This window comes from Xyrauchen texanus, chromosome 16 (assembly GCF_025860055.1).
Source record: "Xyrauchen texanus isolate HMW12.3.18 chromosome 16, RBS_HiC_50CHRs, whole genome shotgun sequence".
Classification (NCBI taxonomy): domain Eukaryota; kingdom Metazoa; phylum Chordata; class Actinopteri; order Cypriniformes; family Catostomidae; genus Xyrauchen; species Xyrauchen texanus.
In genome coordinates this window covers 9,630,233-9,651,255 of record NC_068291.1, presented here as the reverse complement: position 1 = coordinate 9,651,255, position 21,023 = coordinate 9,630,233, and the positions used below count along the sequence as shown (strand labels likewise).

Sequence of the window (21,023 nt, the reverse complement as noted above, 5' to 3'; positions counted from 1 at the left end):
ATTCCTCCGCTGAATTCACCAGCCATAGGGCTAGGGAGGAAGGACATCAAGGGTCCATGGTCTCATGAACTCACATGGGAGAATAAAGTGCACGTCTTCACCTCACAGAGAGGAAAGGTGCTGTATGCAAGCGGCATATCCAACCAGCTGTCCCGTAAACTTACCTGTTCGTACCTGAAAACGCACAGAATGAAACTGGCTCAATCCACTTTAAGGGCTCAAATGGTGCTCTCCGTAGGCCCAGGAGGGCGATGGAGAGATCATACGAGGGAAAAAGGCATATCCTAGGAGGATCCCGCCTTCTGACACCTCTCAGGAACCTGATGAACAGGTTGTGCTTCCAAAAATACTTACCATCCACTGCTAAAGCGGCTATGTGCACCTTTAAGGAGGAGGAGGACAGCCACCCCTCCAGCCTCTTCTGCAGGAAGGAAACACTGACCCGACTGCGCATCTATGGGTGTCTTCGCCTCCAGAAGAACACCAATTTGCGAAAAAACGCCACTTCAAGGCATATGGCTGCCTCGTAGAGGGAGCCCAGGCCTGAGTGACCGTGTCTACCACCGCCGGTGGTAGGGCACTTAGATCTTCCTCATCCCGACCAGGGGCCAGACATGGAGATTCCAGAGGTCTGGGCGCAGTTGCTAGATGGTGCCCCATCCCCAACAGAGGAGGTCTCATCCCAGAACTCGACCGTGGTCAAACAAGCGTGCTGTAGATGGGAGGCCCGCGAGGTATTACATGGGTGAAACCACTCCCATTGGGGTCCCCAGATCGGCCCCAGCGCTAAACTGACCCGGCCTCGTACCCATTGGTAGAAGGTGCAGGGCAGGGAGTGGCAGGAGTGGCTTTACCCCGAATGAAGGAAAGCCATGACTGCTTTGTCATGGTTATGTTCTCGCAGTGAGAACACGAATCATCTGTGAACGCTGCTTCAACGCGACTATGGCCCAGACACGTGATGCAGCACTGGTGACCATCAGAGGCGGAGAAAAATCGACCACAACCAGGAATTACACACAGACAGAAAGACATCTTTAAAAAGATACTATCCATCAGTGCGCACTCTATTGGAGGAAATATACTCTTTATTTGCAAGAATATATACTCCTTTAGCTGTCGAAAAGCCCAGGGACAAAAAATCGGAACGAGTGGATGCGAGCCAGCTCATTTTATACCCGTATTTCCGGGGTAGTGGCATGCAAATTCCACTCGCCAATTCACATTGGCCTTTTCTCAAAGATCAAAGGTGTTTGGGGCTCCCAAGAGCGACCCCTAGTGTCACTACAATGACACAACTTTGAGTGAGTGACAGAAGGGGAACAATTTACATAACAATATTTAAGTATAAATACTTAGATACTGACTTAGGATATCTTAGATATCGATTACAAGCAAAATGGACATCATTGTATTTTATTTAAAGTTTTTTGTTGGTGAACACCATCAGTACATGCTGGTCTCAGCTGGTCTTTTCAGCAGGGAAGACTATGCTAAGTTTTAAATGTACTGCATTTATCTTTCAGTAATTTTCCCTGGCTTACAATAAGAAAGAATAGTATTAAAGCGCAAAGTAATAAGCCTAACCTAAACATACAGAACATACATTTGATGTTTCTTATGCAGACTGTTACATCTTAAGTTGTTTTATTGTGCTAATTGTGTAAAGCTAATGGATTTTATTAAAGGATGTTGGGCTATGTAGCAATAAAAGTAAACGGATAGATGTATGGAAATCGAATTGATGGCGGGCACATTGATCCTAACAGTGTTATGACTTTAAAGCATCATTAGATGTGATGAGATATGCATCTTCATGAGATCTGAGAGCCTCACAACAGCCTCCTAATCCCTCTCCGTTGACAAGAGAGTGTCACTGATGTTGAATGGCTGACTTGCTCCATGAAATATGTGTCCAGCAGTCTGTATATAACACCATTTTCTGCCACGCATTGATTCGACACAGCAGCACTGCGGCACCATCTATTCCAACCTCTCTCCCATCTCCTTTTCAGGTGGCACTTTTTAATGAATAGAATTATATATTATGCCCTCATTCCCTGCCTAAATGAAATATAACTCTGCATCATTACAAGTCAATAAGCACTAAAGTCTGTGGACGAAGCATCCAGTGTTGTAAGGAAAGCAGTGTGTATCATTGACATTAATGATTTGTCTAAAAATCAATTGATTAATATATGGTACAAGACAGTGGTGTAGTTGTGACTGAAGAGATGGGTATACTGTGAATTTATTTGTGGTGCAAAGTACATACTATGAATTTAACTAGTGCGGGTGCAGTCAGTCTTTTCCCAAAGTTTAATAGCATTTGTTGTATTTAAATGCATAAAGATGTTCACGTTTAGCAGATAAGTACATTTACAGTGCAAATTATAATGACTCTAGCACTACTGGTTCATCAGCATTTCACTGTAAATGCTAAAAATGTGCTGCTCCTAACTAAAATGGAAAGTATGATTGGTTAGTGTATATATATCCTATCTCAGCTGAAACACATGTCTATCTTGCCCATGCCTTGAGTTCAGCTTTCCTGCCTCCAACTGCTTCATGACCGTTTAGAGAAGCACTTGTTTGTTCTGACGGCCATACATATCTTCACAGATTTTAGATGAGCATGTGCAAAATCCTTAGAACTATAGGTGGGCATACAGAATATGTGCTGCACACTACTGGTACAAGGCCGAATATATGGGGAGAGAGAGGAAAGAAAAAAAGCTCAGTTCAAAAGCCTAGTAAGCTGCCTTGCTCTCAACAGCCTACATACTGCAAGCAACATGTTGAAATGGAACCTCATAAGTAATTGATTTGGAATGCTCTACATATACAGCAACTCTACATCACACAAATAGTGTGCCTCACAAGAAGTGCGCACAGAACTCAACATGATAATTGATTTTAATTGTTTGCTGCCTGCATGTTGCTACGCCAACAACACGATACCAGATAAATTATAAGGATGATAAAGATTATTTATATGAATGGGAGAATGTGGCTTAATTTGGTAGGTGTAGGAATGAAAGTCCTGCCATAAAGTTTTGATAGAGACATCCCTGTAAAAGCACATACATTAGTAGGACCAGCCTAACACATTATTTGAGCTGTAGAAGCACAATTTATGATATCATTATTGTCAGACTTTATTGCTGATTTGAAACTGTCACTTGAATGCGACCTTGACCAACCTTTTTGGATGTTTCAGTGTTTCACCAGCAAGGAACTATACTTGCATGACCGAAATGAGCTAGCATATTTACATATTTAAACTTTATAGTCTTTCTCTTCTAGGACAATTGACTATAAAGTATATATTGTAAGTCATTTTAGATTAAAGCATCTGTTAAATTACTAAATTTGGTGATTCTTCATGTATGCACAGGAGTATAAATTTTTTTTTTCAATACAATGCCCTCTAGAATGAAGATATCATGTTTGATATTTAACCTGTTGATACACCCCCCATGAGCTGTATTTATATGTATGGTTGTATTTACTGGAACCTTTGGAGTATGGACACAGTTGTAGTATCTTTTGAAATAAGACACTTTGGGCTTTATTTCCCAAGTTTCAGAATTAATATATGTTGTTTTTCAACTAAAGTTAGAGAAGCTGAAGTTTTTAGTAATGGTTCTCAAAGCCACAAGTCTAAAGAAGTTATGTTTCAAATTTGTGAAAAGATGATCTAACACAAAATGTGGTTCCTGCCAGCTTTTATCTTAATAAAAAATATCAGGGGTTGTTAATGGATCACTCTCTCCAGGTATTTTAGAACTGCTTGGGTTCTTAGATTGTCTTTGTTTAAGTGTGTTTTATGTAAAGGCCGTCACTACCTTTCACTGTCCTCCAAATAAAGCAGATGGCATTGGATTCACTATGTAGGCGTTTACCTCTATTTCTCAGCTTTATCATGGCAGCAGACTCCTTTATCCTGTTTTTATTAGTTTCCTCGTCAGAACAGGGAGTCATATCAATATGAAATCTGCATACTTTACCCAGAGCAACAGCCTGTGATGGCACAGTAAAATAAAATATAAAGCTGTCAGACTAGATTCTTTCAATATTTTTTGCCCAGAGTCTTTCATTCTACCTGTGGTGGCCAGACCTCGTAAAATCGCCCAGTGCTGCATTTATGACAATGCCAGCTGCTCAATGATGGTTTGGTGTTTCCCTAATGAGCGACGTGAAATGCGTAGCTTCCCAGAAACACAAGTGGAATGCTCTAATGCATCTCAAATGAATTTTGTCTGCCAAAGATGCAATTTGGAAAGATATATTGGAATTCTGGGCTGTATGCAAAGGGAAATATAAAGAGCAACTTACAGTGAGTAGCCAAAGATTTAGGTATATATTGATAATGTATTGGCCCAATGGAATACGCATTTCAGGGTTTTAAATGTGGAAGCAGGGTAAATGACACAGGGGTAAAAAGGAAGACCATAGGAAATGTTATTGAAGGTTTTGCTTTAGCTCCAACAGCATAATAAAAAAATCCAATAAGATCCTATGAAATGGCTTGACGAGCACAGTTTTCTGTAATGTGCCAATGTTAGGGCTGGGCGATAAAACTTTATCGATATTTATCTAAAAAAATACATTTTCGATATCGATGATAAACTTTTGGAAAATTTCAGATATTTAGCTTGTGTTCTACATCTAGACATCGGATCAAGTGTGTGTCACTAAAAACACAAGCAGTTTGGCAAAGTTATACACACAACTAGATAAATTAATCACAGTCTTGAAATCAGCCAGTTGAAATATTGAAATCATTACTACCTGCTAAGTATTAGCAGGCAATAATGAGGCTTAGTCGCCACTAGCTAGCAACTAGCTAACCAGATAAAATTATATTGTTGTGTACCAAACAAGACATCATTGACAGTGCAATACAGCTATCGACTGAACACAACAACTTTGACATCAACCTAATTGCTGTTTATTTATGTACTATGTAGTTAAATAGCACTGTCACAGACAAGAAAGTAATTCTATTTCTTGTGATGTTTATTGGCGGTTGGCAGTCCAGCTTTTGGTGCATTACCGCCACCTCTTGAGCTGTAGTGTGGATTGTCACAGGAGTCTTTCAATGGAGTCAAATGTCAGCTGATGATGTTGTAATTTGCAAAATTTCATCAAAAGGAGGTCACACCTTATGTAGGATTAAGTCCTAAACTGATTGTACTTCAAAGTTAACTCACCATTTCGAGTTTTCTTGTAAACAAACAAGTTAAGTTTAATTAATTCTGGAGTTCTAACAAACATGTGGAATTCAGTTATTCCACCATTAATTAAATTTATTCTAGCCATATCGCACAGGCCTAGTCAATGCAATTCATTTTGAAACAGGAAGGAAACAAAGGACTTAGTTAAATATAATAATTATAATAATAATAATAACCCGATAGCAATGTAACCATGTATACAATGCAGTTAATTATTTTGAACTGCATTGTATACATGGTTACATAGCTAGCGGGTTATTATTATTATTATAATTATTATTAATATAGTCACAATTATCATATCACATTTCTCGTCCTATATTAGAAAAAGAACATTGATTCATTTATTTAGCAAACCAGCTTGCTAGCAAACAAATAAAACAAATAATGACACTCACCATTGAAATTTAAGAAATATCCCTCATAATATCCCTTTTCTGCTTTTTATTTTTTCTCAGTTAAAATTGCACAAATAATCTTGGGGATGTCTCAAGCCAGTTTGGCAAAAGTTGTTTAGCAACGCTGTAAACTGCATTGCAGCAGTGTTGATTAGTTGATTTTCCCTGCTAAGTGAAAGTGGAAATTCATCATGTAATTACCTCTGTGAAAACGTTCATCATATGTAAATCTAAAAAGTGTTTACATTTAGATTTTTTGGTTTTATTTAGTATGCAAATGAACTAGTCTCTATGGCAACATCCAGGCTTATGGTCTGAACTCAACCAGCCATTATAAGGGAAAAATCATGCCTGAGGCAAAAATATTAAAAGTATTACTGGCAGATGGAGTCAGATACTATATGTTCCTGTGAGAATTGCTCTTAATTCAGCTAAGAAACTGAGTTGAACAGATTCATCAATGTTTTATGTGGGCTGCTTGCTTCATGGAATTTGTGTTGAAGAAACCTTTATCTATTTGAGTTTTTATTTCCATCCCAGGTTTATGTAGGTACCAGTTCCATGTATGCTTTTGTGTCATGTGATTTTTAAAGGTTTGCACATGTAGTCCCTGCAGCACTGTAATAAATATCACTATCTAGACTACAAAGCACGCATATAAAATTCTTAGTCTGACATCCCTTAAACAGAAACTGACAGGGGGCAGGAAATAGCTCTGACTCTCAGATCCATCTGAACTCATTCAGACCTCAGGGTATAAACAAGATCAGAATACTAACACATATCGGAGCTGAGCCCTAGCACATATGATTGACACACAGAGCTGTGGGGCTTATGTGGATGACACAGGTCTGACTATGGCCCACGTCATTTCCTGATTGCGTTAAACCCATCTTCCTTCTCGTCATTTCATGCCCTCTCTCTCTATTACCTTTATCAATAAAAGTAAAAAAAGTAATATGAACAGACTAACCCAAATGGCCACAATGTAAGCTTCTAAAATATGTCAACATCCCCTATTTTTCTTGTGGAATTTAAAAAATCTAGTTTTGTGATGCTGTTACTCTATAAAATGTAATATAAAGCTAAACACATCTTCTCTACAAGTATTTTTAGAGTTTTGGATTTTGTTTACTGCAGGCCAAACTTTCTAGCAACAATTCTATATGAAGCCATATTGAAGTATTTGAAGAGAGATGACTCAGCTCTTCATGTTTGTCCAAGTAGATGTAAAATTAAATGTATCTGCTGAGTGACAGTCCCCCTGGAGCAAAGGATTATATTCCCCTACAGTTTAAGCAGTGGCGATTTCTCAGGGCCAGCAAAGCCTTCTCTGCTGGTCTAACATGCCAAATAAATACATATTTTTCATCCTTTCATACTCAATCCCTTTTATGCCTATGTATTTTTAATCGCTTTCCACTCTTAATTCATCTACAAACAAATTGAGAGAAATTAAAAGTTTATCCAGTCAGAATTTATTCTTTGATGCTTTCAAGCAAAGTGTGAGAACTGTTTCACAAATTGCATGCCCGAAGCAGCACGTGAGTCTGAGCTCCGTACAGTCAGGCCTTATTCATTTCTGCAGAATCCCTCAACAGTGCAAATTAATGGGCAACTGAAGTCAGATTGTTAGATTCATCAGCCAATCAGATTGATTTTATTGTTCTTGGTGGGTGTGATTTTTAGGACATGTCCCGGTCGAGGCCTTCTTGCTGGCCTTGATTAACGCAATCATGATGTAAAGGGTTAGTTCACCCAAAAATGAAAATGATACCATAATTTAATCACTCTCATGCCATCCTAGGTATATACGACTTTCTTCTTTCAGCCAAACAAAATCTGAGTTATATAAAAAAATATCCAGGCTCTTCCAAGCTCTCTAATGGGAGTGAATGGTACCTTAGATTTTGAAGCCCAAAAAAGCGCATCCAGCCATCAAAAAAGTTATCCATATGGCTCCAGGGGGTTAATAAAGGCCTTCTGAAGCAAAGCGATGCATGGACAGGGCATGTTAGTACACATACAGGGTCTGACTACAAATTCCTCCGCCAAATTTGTGAGCCAGAGGGCTAGGGAGGAAGGGCATCCAGAGTTCACGGTTTGTGAACTAGCATGGGAGAAAGAGTGCATGTCTTCACCTCATGGAGGGGAAAGGTGCTACATGCAAGCGGTACACCTGGCCAGCTCACCTGCATTACCAAACGTACCTGTTCGTACATGACAATACACAGGACAAGACCGGCTCAACCTGGAGATTGTAAAATCTCGCTAAAGTATTGGAAGTTGCCCAGCCCGCTGCTGTGCAGATATCTTCTAGAGAGGTGCCACCCAAAGGGGAGGGCATGGTCTGGGCCTGGTATGCCAATGTGATGGCATCCACAACCCAGTGGGCAAGCCTCCATTTGGAGACAGCGTTTCCTTTCCTCGGTTCACCAAAGCAGACAAAGAGATGGTCAGAGCATCTAAATCTCGGTCGCAGTCTCAGGATCATGTGAGATTCTTCCGGACCGAACTCCAGATACGTTTCACTGACAGAGACAGAGTGCCACTGCCCCATGCCAACCTTGGGACTTGAGTCTGAAGCCAGCGCTGAAGCAGTCTCATATGCATCAACCAGAGCGGCGTGACCACCGCCAAGGATGCCATATGCTCCAGGAGCCTTTGAAAGTGTTTCAGTGGAACCGCTGTCCTCCGCCTGAATGACTTCATGCAGTTCAGGACCGACTGTGCATGTTCGCTTGTGAGGCACGCTATCGCCGAGTCTAACTCCATGCCGAAATGAGATGCTCTGAACCAGGGAGAGCTTGCACTTTTCCCAGTTCACCCGAAGCCCTAGACAGCTGAAGTGCGAGAGCACCAGTTCCCTGTGTGAACACAGCAACTCTTGAGAATGCAATAAGATCAGCCATTCATCAAGGTAGTTGAGTATGCGTATGCCCACTTCCCTTAATGGGGCAAGAGCTGCCTCTGCGACCTCGTGAAGACACGAGGGGACAAGGGCAGGCCATAGGTGAGGAACTTTTACTGATACGCCTGGCCATCAAAAGCAAACAGTAGGAAGGGTCTGTGTCGAGGTAAAACTGAGACGTGAAAGTATGCATCCTTCAGGTCTACCACTGCGAACCAATATTGATGCCGGATGCCAAAATATGCTTCTCTGTCAGCATCTTGAACGGGAGTCTGTGCAAGGCCCGGTTCAGAACTCGCAGGTCCAGGATTGGCCAAAACCCACCGACCTTTATTTGGCACAATGAAGTAAGGGCTGTAGAACCCTTGCTTCATCTCGGCTGGAAGGACAGGCTCTATCACTGTAGAAGGACTACGATTTCTGCGTGCAGGATGGCAGGTGGCCCTTCACCGACTTGAAGTGGACGCTGCGGAAAAGGAGTGTTTGTCTGGCGAACTGAATCGCATAGCCGAGTCGGATGGTCCTGGCCAACCAACGTGATGGGTTGGAAAGCACCAGCCCAGAAAAATTTGATTCCTCATGACATTACCTCTTTAAATACAATTAAACCTCTCCTTCCCCCATATTGGCTTATGCAATGTGTAACATTGTATCTATGCTGCAAGTGAGCGGTGCAACATGACAGAACTAGATCCCATCATAATGAGCACGTTGATGAACAATGTAATTAGTTGCTCTGCATCTATAAAGGGCAAACTATGTGTGGAGGACATACAATCATTCAGAATATACCACTTAAAATAAAAAAAGAACAACAACAAGCTAGGCATATCATTAATGTTCTGGAAGAGTGCATTACTTTCTATAAAAATTAACAATGTTATATAATGAAATAACTTCATAAAATGGTTTACATTGCTAATTACTCCTTATAAAAGTAATGTTGCCCGGCACTGTGCTGCAATGTGCAGACAAGGCAAATTCAAGTATTACCAACCCGTATTTTCTGGTCCTCTCTATATGTACTCAAGTAAATATCCACCGTTTATTATACTTTCCATACTGTACAAACCTTGCTGGTGAACAATGGTAACATCATAATTTGGAATTATAAGATGGATGTTGTTATCATTTTATAAATGGCTGAGCCCTAACTACTTCCTCAGTAGAGCATTGTTTACTTCATACTTGGTTCTTTATGTAAGACAAAACATTCCTCTGCTTTGTGCATGAGAAACTAGGCACGCATTCTCAGAGGTATGATTTTAACAGATCAATTTCTTCCTTCTTGTTACCTGGAACGGGAGGACAGATAATAACTTTGCAACAGGGTGCATCATGGGAAGGAGCCTGCAACAAGGAGCCCAGATTGTGATGAATGATGGCATCTATTGTCAGAGTGGTGCGGGAGTTTCGTGGGAGTAGATGAGGATTTTAAAGCGATGATTAAGGGATGGAGATGAGAGGTAGCATTTTTCACAGAGTCCTAGTATTGTCTGAAAGGCTACGTGTAGGGAAAATGGATGATTTGCCTACACAGGAAGTTGACAATTGGAACAATGCAGGAGCTCATCATGTGGCTTGTCATAGTAATTAAGAAACATGATCTTGCCTCTTGACACCCTTGGTGGTGGTTGTCTGGGTTTGCAAAGTTTCGTTTTTGTTTTATGTCCAATAAGTAGCATCTAGTATTTCTAATAATATCCAGTTGCAGCTTATTTGGCTATGTAAGGAATAATTGACACAAGACTATAAACATTTTTAAATGAATGCACATTCAAGGTGGTAATGTGGGCATGACATTTATCTCAAATGTGAATTATTTTCAGTAGGATTGGAGTCAGTTATCCCACCTATATCATGGTTACCATATGTACATGTGATTATCTTAAGACATTTTTCAGGCATTCATCCTTACAATGAAGATGTATATTCAGCCCAAGCCACAGTAACTAGTTCAAACATTTTGTAACAATTCAAAAAGAGCATGGCAAAATTATATGCAACTCTTATGTTATCAAAAATAGCCCTGCAGTTATACAAGTTTTTTTGTAATAATAATAATCAAAAAGCTACCAATGTGGGTCAATCAATCAGAATGAATAATTGAACAATGCCATTGAAGACAATTAAATGCAATGGTTATTACAGTTATTTTCAAGTCGTCATTTTTATTTGTATATCACAAGTTTACAGAAAATCATACAGTAATGTCTGTAATGTCATAAATGTCTTGAATTCCCCAGTGAAGCCTTCACTGAAAATCATGCCGTACAATACATGCCGGTAATAGGCCCCCAGTAAGCAAGCCAAAGGTGACTGTGGAAAGGAACAAAAACTCCAAAAGTTAGTTATTGGAGAGAAAAGAAAGAAAGAAAGAAAGAGAGAAAGAAAGAAAGAAAGAAAGAAAGAAAGAAAGAAAGAAAGAAAGAAAGAACTTAGGAGGAAAAAGACTCTGGGGAGCCAGTTTCCCTCTGGTATTATCGCATGGACAAAATGCCAATATTAGTTAGCTATGTGTAATTAAAATAATTTATCAAATAGATTAGGTGATACAAATTTTAGGCTATGTGTAAAACTTAAGGGTACTAGAGTCTTTGAAATCCATCCCAAATTGACTGCAGCAGTACAGGTAGATGCAATGTCCATTTTCCCTCAAATCTTAAATTGAATAATAATTTTAGGATGCTATAGTATTTTCTTTTTTGTTTTAAGGAGTGGAAAAACACATAATGCAAATTTTACATTCGATGATTTTTTACAGGGGGGCGTAGTGTGGTGGCCAGCGTCTTAGCATTATATAGCAAAAGATTAAACGAAGTGGCATTTATTTTAAAGAAAGATAGCACAATCATACTTTTTTTTACAAAAAGAAGTTTGTTAGGTTTAATATTATGTATATCCAGTTGTGGCCAAAAATATTGGCACCCTTGGTAAATATGAGCAAAGAAGGCTGTGAAAAATATGTCTTTATTGTTTATCCTTTTGATCTTTCATTCAAAATATTCACAAAAATCTGTCCTCTAATGGATATCAAACAATTTCAAACACAACTGGTTTTCTATGGTGTTCAGGTCAGGGGCCCAGGATGGCCATGGCAGAACCTTGATTTTGGACAGTGAACAATTTTTGTGTTGATTTTGATGTGCATTTTGGATCATTGTCCTGCTGGAAGATCCAGCTAGGGCCCATTTTAAGCTTTCTGGCAGAGGTAGTGAGGTTAGATTCTTTATCTGTTGATAATTGATAGAGTAATTGATGCCATGTATCTGAACAAGATGTCCAGGACCTTTAACATAAAAACAGCCCCACAAATATATATCAACATTGTCAACATTAAACAGACATTTTTAAAGAGTATTGACAATATAATGTGTGTGTGTGTGGTGTGTGTGTGTATACACTGGCATATATACACTCACCTAAAGGATTATTAGGAACACCTGTTCAATTTCTCATTAATGCAATTATCTAATCAACCAATCACATGGCAGTTGCTTCAATGCATTTAGGGGTGTGGTCCTGGTGAAGACAATCTCCTGAACTCCAAACTGAATGTCAGCATGGGAAAGAAAGGTGATTTAAGCAATTTTGAGCGTGGCATGGTTGTTGGTGCCAGACGGCCCGTCTGAGTATTTCACAATCTGCTCAGTTACTGGGATTTTCATGCACAACCATTTCTAGGGTTTACAAAGAATGGTGTGAAAAGGGAAAAACATCCAGTATGCGGCAGTCCTGTGGGCAAAAATGCCTTGTTGATGCTAGAGGTCAGAGGAGAATGGGCCGACTGATTCAAGCTGATAGAAGAGCAACTTTGCCTGAAATAACCACTCGTTACAACCGAGGTATGCAGCAAAGCATTTGTGAAGCCACAACACGCACAACCTTGAGGCGGATGGGCTACAACAGCAGAAGACCCCACCGGGTACCACTCATCTCCACTACAAATAGGAAAAAGAGGCTACAATTTGCAAGCGCTCACCAAAATTGGACAGTTGAAGACTGGAAAAATGTTGCCTGGTCTGATGAGTCTCAATTTCTGTTGAGACATTCAGATGGTAGAGTCAGAATTTGGCGTAAACAGAATGAGAACATGGATCCATCATGCCTTGTTACCACTGTGCAGGCTGGTGGTGGTGTAATGGTGTGGGGGATGTTTTCTTGGCACACTTTAGGCCGCTTAGTGCCAATTGGGCATCGTTTAAATGCCACGGCCTACCTGAGCATTGTTTCTGACCATGTCCATCCCTTTATGGCCACCATGTACCCATCCTCTGATGGCTACTTCCAGCAGGATAATGCACCATGTCACAAAGCTCGAATCATTTCAAATTGGTTTCTTGAACATGACAATGAGTTCACTGCACTAAAATGTCCCCCACAGTCACCAGATCTCAACCCAATAGAGCATCTTTGGGATGTGGTGGAACGGGAGCTTCGTGCCCTGGATGTGCATCCCACAAATCTCCATCAACTGCAAGATGCTATCCTATCAATATGGGCCAACATTTCTAAAGAATGCTTTCAGCACCTTGTTGAATCAATGCCACGTAGAATTAAGGCAGTTCTGAAGGCGAAAGGGGGTCAAACACAGTATTAGTATGGTGTTCCTAATAATCCTTTAGGTGAGTGTATACTATCTATACTTTGTGACTATATATAGTATAGTCACAAAGTATAATCACTATTTGAAAAAAGTCATTTTTGATAAAATCTAGACAGGCCCGATATCCAGCAGCAATCACTCCATCCTTGAGTAATCATGCTAAATTGCTTATTTGGTACTAGAAAATAAATTGCCATTATATCAAACTCAAACACAGTTGAAAGCTATTTGGTTAGTTAAATGAAGCTTAACATTGTCTTTGTGTTTGTTTTTGAGTTGCCACAGTATGCAATAGACTAGCATGTCTCCAGGTCAATATTAGGTCAAAAATGGCAAAAAATAAAGAGCTTTCTCTAGAACCTCGTCAGTCAGTCATTGTTTTGAGGAATGAAGGCTATACAATGCTTGAAATTGCCAAAAAACTGAAGATTTCATACAAAGGTGTGCACTACAGTCTTCAAAGACAAAGGAAAACTGGCTCTAACAAGGACAGAAAGAGATATGGAAGACCAGATGTACAACTAAACAAGAGGATAAGTACATCAGAGTCGCTAGTTTGAGAAATTGACACCTCATATGTCCTCAGCTGACAGCTTCATTGAATTCTACTCGCTCAACACCAGTTTCATGTACAACAGTAAAGAAAGGACTCAGGGGGACTTCCTTATGTGAAGAATTGCAAAGAAAAATCCACTTTTGAAACAGAAAAACAAAAAGAAAAGGATTGAGTGGGCAAAGAAACACAGACATTGGACTACAGATAATTTGAAAAGAGTGTTATGGATCTTAACCCCATTGAGATTTTGTGGGATCAGCTAGACTGTAAAGTGCATGAGAAGTGCCCGAAAAGACAACCACATCTATGGCAAGTGCTACAGGAAGTGTGGGGTGAAAAGTCACCTGAGTATATGGACAAACTGACAGCTAGAATGCCAAGGATCTGCAAAGCTATCATTGCTGCATGTGGGGGATTTTTTGATGAGAAATCTTTGAAGTAGTTTAAGAAGTTCTGAAAATTTGTTTTCAAATTGTAATAGTAATTTTTCATGTTATTAATGTCCTGACTAAACATTTTGATGAGTTGTATGCCACTTTGGTGAACAAATGTACAAATTTCTTTTCATAAGAGCTAAATCTGTACATTATTCCAAACTTTTGGCTGCCAGTGTATATATATATTTATTTATTTATTTTTGCTGAAGCACCCCTCAGATTATCACTGATCCTCCACCAAATTTCACAGTGGGTGTGAGACAATGTGGCTTGAAGGCCTGACCAGGTCTTCGTCTAACCATTAGTAACCAGGTGGAGGATCGTGATGATCTTGTTGTGCTTCAACAAGGCTTTGTCTTTGTGAATGACGCATGAATCAAGCCATGTGCAAGGTTAACCTGGAAGAAAAGTTGCTTCCTTCTGCTCTGACAATGTTCCCCAAGTCTGAGGACTAGTTTTTCCAGCAGGCCAATGCTCCATAGCACACAGCCAGGTCAATAAAGGTGTGGATGGAGGACCACAGGATCAAGGCCCTGTCATAGCCAGCCCAATCTCCAGACCTGAACCCCATTGTAAACCTTTGGAATGTGATCAAGAGGAAGATGGATGGCCACAAGCCATCAAACAAAGCCAAGTTGCTTGAATATTTGTGTCAGGAGTCGCATAAAGTCACCCAACAGCAATGTGAAAGACTGTTGGAAAGTGTGCCAAGATGAATGAAAGCTGTGATTGAAAGTCAGGGTTATTCCACAAATTTCTGAACTCTTCCTAAGTTAACACATTAATATTGTGTTGTTTAAAAATGAATATAAATGTGTTTTCTTTGCATTTTTCAAGGTCTGAAAACACAGCATCTTTTTGTTATTTTGACCGGTCGTCATTTTCTGCAAATAAATGCTCTAAATGACATATATACTGTATATATGTGTGTATATATACACACACATGCCTGGAGCATTTTCACTTCAACCCACCAACTTTGTAATGTATTTGAGCTGTTTTTCGTTTTTCAACCTTTTACATTGCTTGCTGACACTGAAATTTGTGTTTTTTTGTTTTGTTTTTTAAATAGACAAATTAATTATTAGGACACATTTGTGTAACATGTCCATAGTCAAGTCAAACGACAATAAAAACCACTTGACTTGACTATGGACATGTTACACAAATGTGAATAGATAATGTGAACTACACCTATGGTACCTCTGCTTGGGCACTGCTGTAAACTTGAGGGGAACTGACTTTACACATCCACTTAAAATGTCCTGGAGACCAGTTGGCTGAAAATAATTGTAAAAAAAAAAAAAAAAAAAAGAAAGAAAGAAAACTGCCTACTTCAATTGGGGTCCACAGCAATGCTCATGAAAAACTATCATGATTACTTGTCTATATTATTCTTTGTTTATTGTTTACATGCCAATGACCAGGTGCTATACCTCAGAAAAAGAAACAATTACCGTCATGTGTACAGTTCCATATAGAGGTTTTGAGGTTAAGTGTTCATCTCATTTATGCTTCCAAATAATCAGTTAGCAACCTTATTATCATATCATTAACATGTCTATACATGTGAAGAATCTGTCACAAGAATACACATAGACAAGCCATTTTCAGTGCAGTATTCAAGAGAAGATGTTGATAGCATTAGCAGCTTTAGGAAAAAGATTTTGACATGGACAATATCATCAAAATGAAAGTTTTGTAAGCCAAAATGGTGCATGTGTAAGCTAGCTGTAGCTGTAGGCTCACAGTGTTATGTGGATGCAATGCTTTCTCAATGCCTGTGGCATTTTCTCTGGCTGCAGTGATGGTGTTGGACTGAATCCATGTATTGTGTCTTTTCTCTCATCTTCAGCCAATGGAGAATATCCTCCAGTGGCTCCCACAAGCCCCATGCAAGTGCTGTTCACACGAAGCAATGAGAATCTCAAGACCTCTACACCACATTATGGAGGGCCTGGAGCATTTTCACTTCAACCCACATCAACAGAATGTGAGTTTTTACCAACTTTTTAATGTATTTGAGCTGTTAGTCTTTTACATTAATTGCTCTCACTGAATTTGTGCCAAGATGTGGTGAAAAATTCACTTAGAATGAATTGCACCAGCTGATAGCATTGTTTATCTATATGCACTGGCTGTGTTCTTTTAGCACCCGGATAGGGAAAGTAATTATACAAATCAGGTGCAAATGTTGCAAACATGGCAAAAGAAATTTATGCAATTTGCACAGCCCAATTCCCTGTCTTGAATACCAGTTGAGTTCTCGAATGCGGGGGATTCAGAAGACAACTGCAGGCTGCTGTACTTTATTCGGACTGTATAGCATCGCTCTTCCACTGCAATCCAGACACCTGTAACGACTCTTTAAAATGCTGACATGCTCTTAACTATACTTCATGTCTGGATATATGTCTGGTTATAATGGTTTTTCTCATCATATGTTGAATTACAGCTGCCATGATAGGTAGAAAAAGTACACAAATGTCTATTTTAAGCAAACTTCCATTTACCACCTGCTTGTTAAATGCACCAGGCAAATAGTGCTGACTTTTATGAATAAGGTGCAATCTCTAATTAGCCTAATTTTCATGTTTCTGCTGAAAAGAATGACAATGGATAGTTTAAATATGCACGACACAGCATCATTCAAGCACAGATAGTGCCTGGTTACCTTGGATTGCGGGTGGTATGCAAATAAGATATATACTGCAATAAAATGCAACTGCTGAGTGATGTCAGATTTCTCGTGCAACTTATGGCTCTTTGAATAATGCAAATTGTAATATTATGTAGCACTTTACACACACTAATTAAAAACTAAAATATTGCTAAATATACACATCTAAGCCAGATAAAAAAAATAAAACAACTTTCCAACAACTTAAGCAAGCGTGTATTAAGAAACACTGGAATTTATGTTTTTATAAAGCTACTGCAAACACCAGAGGACCTAATTCAAAGTCCAGACCACGCAATTCCTTCTTAACACACTGAAATAGTTTAAATGCTTGAGTACACCAAATATGTTGGACTTCTAATGGATATAGAAGATGAATGTTTATGAACAGTAATGTTGCTTTTTTTTCTTTGTCACTCAGAGAATAGGAGTACTGCAGAGAAAAGAAAGTGTGCCATCTACTGGATTATATCTGCATGATTTTTTCTTCAAATGAAATGGTGTTTATAGGCCAGTTACACCATTTAAAAACATAATGTCTCCGCTTGCAAAATTTCCAGTACATCGGGGGGTTTTTTATCACACCTTTATGCTTTCAAATTATAAAAATTACTCATCAGGACAGTACAGTAAAATATAGGTGATATTTATATTAGCAAACTAGAATAACACTTGGTATTTCTGCAGTATATAGTACACTGCACATAGAATGCAAAATTTTCAGTATTAATGACCTACTACATGGGACTGGAAGTATTTAGCCTACTGCCATGATGTTTAGCAACTCTATTTTGACTCACCATTTGATAGGATTGCCAAACATTTGTACACAACACTGAAAATGCTAAATTACTTTTAATTAAAGTATAAAACAAATAGGTTGTAATAAAATATAAACTAGTATTAGTGAATTACCGGTATTACTAATAAAAACTACAATTCAAAAGCCGTTATTAGTAGAAATCAGTAGTGATGTTGCATTGACCAATGGTTTTGTTTAACTGTCGAACAGCCTGTGGGTAGAAGCTGTTCCATAGCTGGTTGGTGTTTGCCTTTCCAGATGGTAAAATGGAAAACAGGCAATGACTGGGGTGACTAGAGTCTTTCAGAATGGAAAATGATTATTTTCAGAATCTGTGTGAATAAATGTAATTGATACCCATTTGTTTATGGCCAGTGATGGACTCTGCAGTTTTTACCACACTCTACAAGTCCTTACACAGTTTCCATAGCAGCCAGTAATGCAGCTCTTAATAATACTCTCAATGGCACATTCACAGAATCGCAGATCAAATGACAGTAGTAAGCTAGATCGAAGGGGCTCAAATCAATTCTGAAATCAGTTTGTAACTGACCTTTGAGAATGGCCAACCAAATGCCATAAACTTTGGGAGGACCGATGTGTTTGGTCTTGATGGCATATACAGGTGTCCTGTTTCCAATGGCATTCATTGGAGTGATCCATTTATCAATATGGTACACTTGTGTGTTTGTGAAAGGACTCACATGCCATTTCAACCCTAATAAATCTCAATGAGTAGCTAATCTGTTAATCAACAGAACTCATTAGCGGAGGCTTACTCAAACAGGGCTTTCTATTGTGTAGTTCAACTGTGGAAGTCGGCATGACTGAAGCTCAACTGCTAAAACATTGCACTAGAAATCCCAAGGTCATTGGTTTGATTCCCAAGGAACACCCTATACCCATAATTTGTATTACTTAAATGCACTATAAGATGCTTTGGATAAAACTGTCTGCTAAACAAGTAAATATAAAGAAGGAAGGTTTAATCCTCAATGCTGCTATTAAAATGGATTGTTTGGCTCCCCAAGATAAACATCAGTGTGTGCTTTGTAGCGCTGTGAACTGTCTCACATACTCCGATTTTTGACTATTGGCATAAAGTTTAGTCTAGTTTACAACAAGAACCCACTAAGACAGGAAAGGTCTGTCTGGCTGACATGAAAAGCAACCAATCCCAGTTTGTTAATCTCATGCTGTTTAGAGGCATTGATACCACAACAACAGACCGGCATGGAAAACATCAAATAATTGTACAGCCATGTTTGTGCATGATCTGATGTACAAAAAACTAAAACAAAAATGCTGAAATGAGTGTAGACATTGTAATCAGAATTTCTGTCAGTCCAAAAGTAATAAATACAGATTATTTCATCAATAAAAGCAGAATATCTAGTTAACATGCTACTAAGTGTCTAAAACTAAACTCTCAGTATCTTTCAAAGATGAAACTAAACTGCCAGCTGATCAGATTGGAACTGGTAATTTAATCTAGCTCTTGTCAATTTTGTGTGCAATATGCGTCAGACAGACAGTCAGAGAATGGTGAGTCTTTGTTTAGTTTAAGAATGATTTACCTCATTAGACTGTCTGTAAAACCAAAGGTAAAGCAGTTTTTAAGGGCTGATATAGTAAAACGGACTTCATGATGAGCTTCAAGACTGCTTCCTTTGATCAAGATTCAAAGTAGATAAAACTACACATTTTTTCAGAACTCATGAGGTTTTATTCTCTTCTTGAAGATTAATTAAGTCTTGAGGTTAACAAGACACACATAAACTTTGAAGTCTTAAACACATATTCAGCCACATCTCAAAAGACATCAATGGTGTTTGTGAAGTCTTTAGGAGAACTAGGGCTGGATGTTATGATGGTTCATTTGAAGAAATCTGTACACTGTTAGAGTTTTCGCTATCCCTTTTATAATGTAGTGCATATGCCATATTTGTGTGGGTTATCAGTAGGAACAGCTCAATTTTGTTATTTGCATGTGAGAATGATGAAGAAACAAGAAGTAATATGAAAATACAGACATGTCCCAAACAAGTCATGATGGGGAAGATTTATAAAGGGGCTTTGTTAAGCACAATTCAAAAGTCAGAACTATCCATTTTATAATAGTAGTTTTATTGTTTTGAGTCTTATGTTTTTTAACTGCAGGGTTGCATAATTTGATTCTGTTTTTAGACTGATGCCACACTTAAAATTAATATTTTATGAATAGTCTTATTTCTTGGCCATATCAAGTTCCTAATAGGAAGAGAAAATAATTAAATAAGATTAATCACCTTTACACTGCGTCCTACCCCGACACGGTGCAATATCTTGCCATGTAAATTCAGTTTTTCTCCCAACCACTTTAACTGTGATCAGCAACATTTTGTTGGTAGCTTGGTTTTCTATTGCTGTTGTGTTGTGCTGTGTTGCCCTGCCCACAGTGATATCTCATTGGTCTAAAATCCAATGAGATATCATTTTGTTTGTATGATATTGTTGTGTCATGTTATTCAAATCAGGAATCTCATCCAATCACTATACAGCCTCTGCCTTATAAGCTCAGAACAACTGTCCCTCATTGCTCATTATACAGCGTTGCTTTTAACCCCCGCCACCCCAACTCTACCAGTTTAGGACCCATACTGCTGTAAGGGGTAAGCTTCACTCCCCTGTCATCAGCATTCCGGTAGGATCTGATGGTTCGAGCGATAATCCTATCGTGTGCATCCTATCGTGTGCAAACGTTGCATTCCAATGCTTTTTAATCACAAGCATTAAATTCACTGCATTATCCAAAAATATGCATTTTATTGAAACAAAAATAGCTACACTCACTAAGCATTTTATTAGGAAAACTATGGTCCTAATAAAGTTCCTGTTGTAACCCATCTGCCTCAAGGTTCAACATGTTGTGCATTCTGAGATGCTATTTTACTCACTACAATTGTACAGAGTGGTTATCTGAGTTACCGTAGCCTTCCAGTCTGGCGATACTTCATTGACCTCTCTCATCACCAAGGCACTTACATCCAATATTTTTTTTGTTTTTGGCACTGTTCTCTAGTAAACTCTAGAGACTGCTGTGTGTGAAAATACCAGGAGATCTGCAGTTACTGAAATACTCAAACCAGCCCGTCTAGCACCAACAATCATGCCACGTTTGAAATTAAAAAATGTTCCAGTCTGATGGTTGATGTAAATATTAACTGAAGCTCCTGACCTGTATCTGCATGATTTTATGCATTTCACTACTGCCACATAATTGGGTGAATAGGTAATCGCATGAATTAAGTAGGTGTACAAGTGTTCCCAATAAAGTGCTCAGTGAGTGTATATTGTTTTATACTGTTTGTTCGTATCCACTGTATAAATCATTCACTCACTATTTTGATAATT

The 21,023-nt window shown here is 38.8% G+C and overlaps 1 protein-coding gene across 1 annotated transcript in view; it reads left to right on the top strand.

The window, feature by feature from the left end:
* LOC127657223 (ALK tyrosine kinase receptor) overlaps positions 1 to 21,023 on the top strand; it is a 751,733-nt gene that overhangs the window by 677,952 nt on the left and 52,758 nt on the right. Inside the window, exon 11 of the mRNA XM_052145921.1 lies at positions 16,004 to 16,141. Coding sequence (XP_052001881.1) covers positions 16,004 to 16,141 — 138 coding nt within the window. The remainder of the gene's footprint in view (positions 1 to 16,003; positions 16,142 to 21,023) is intronic.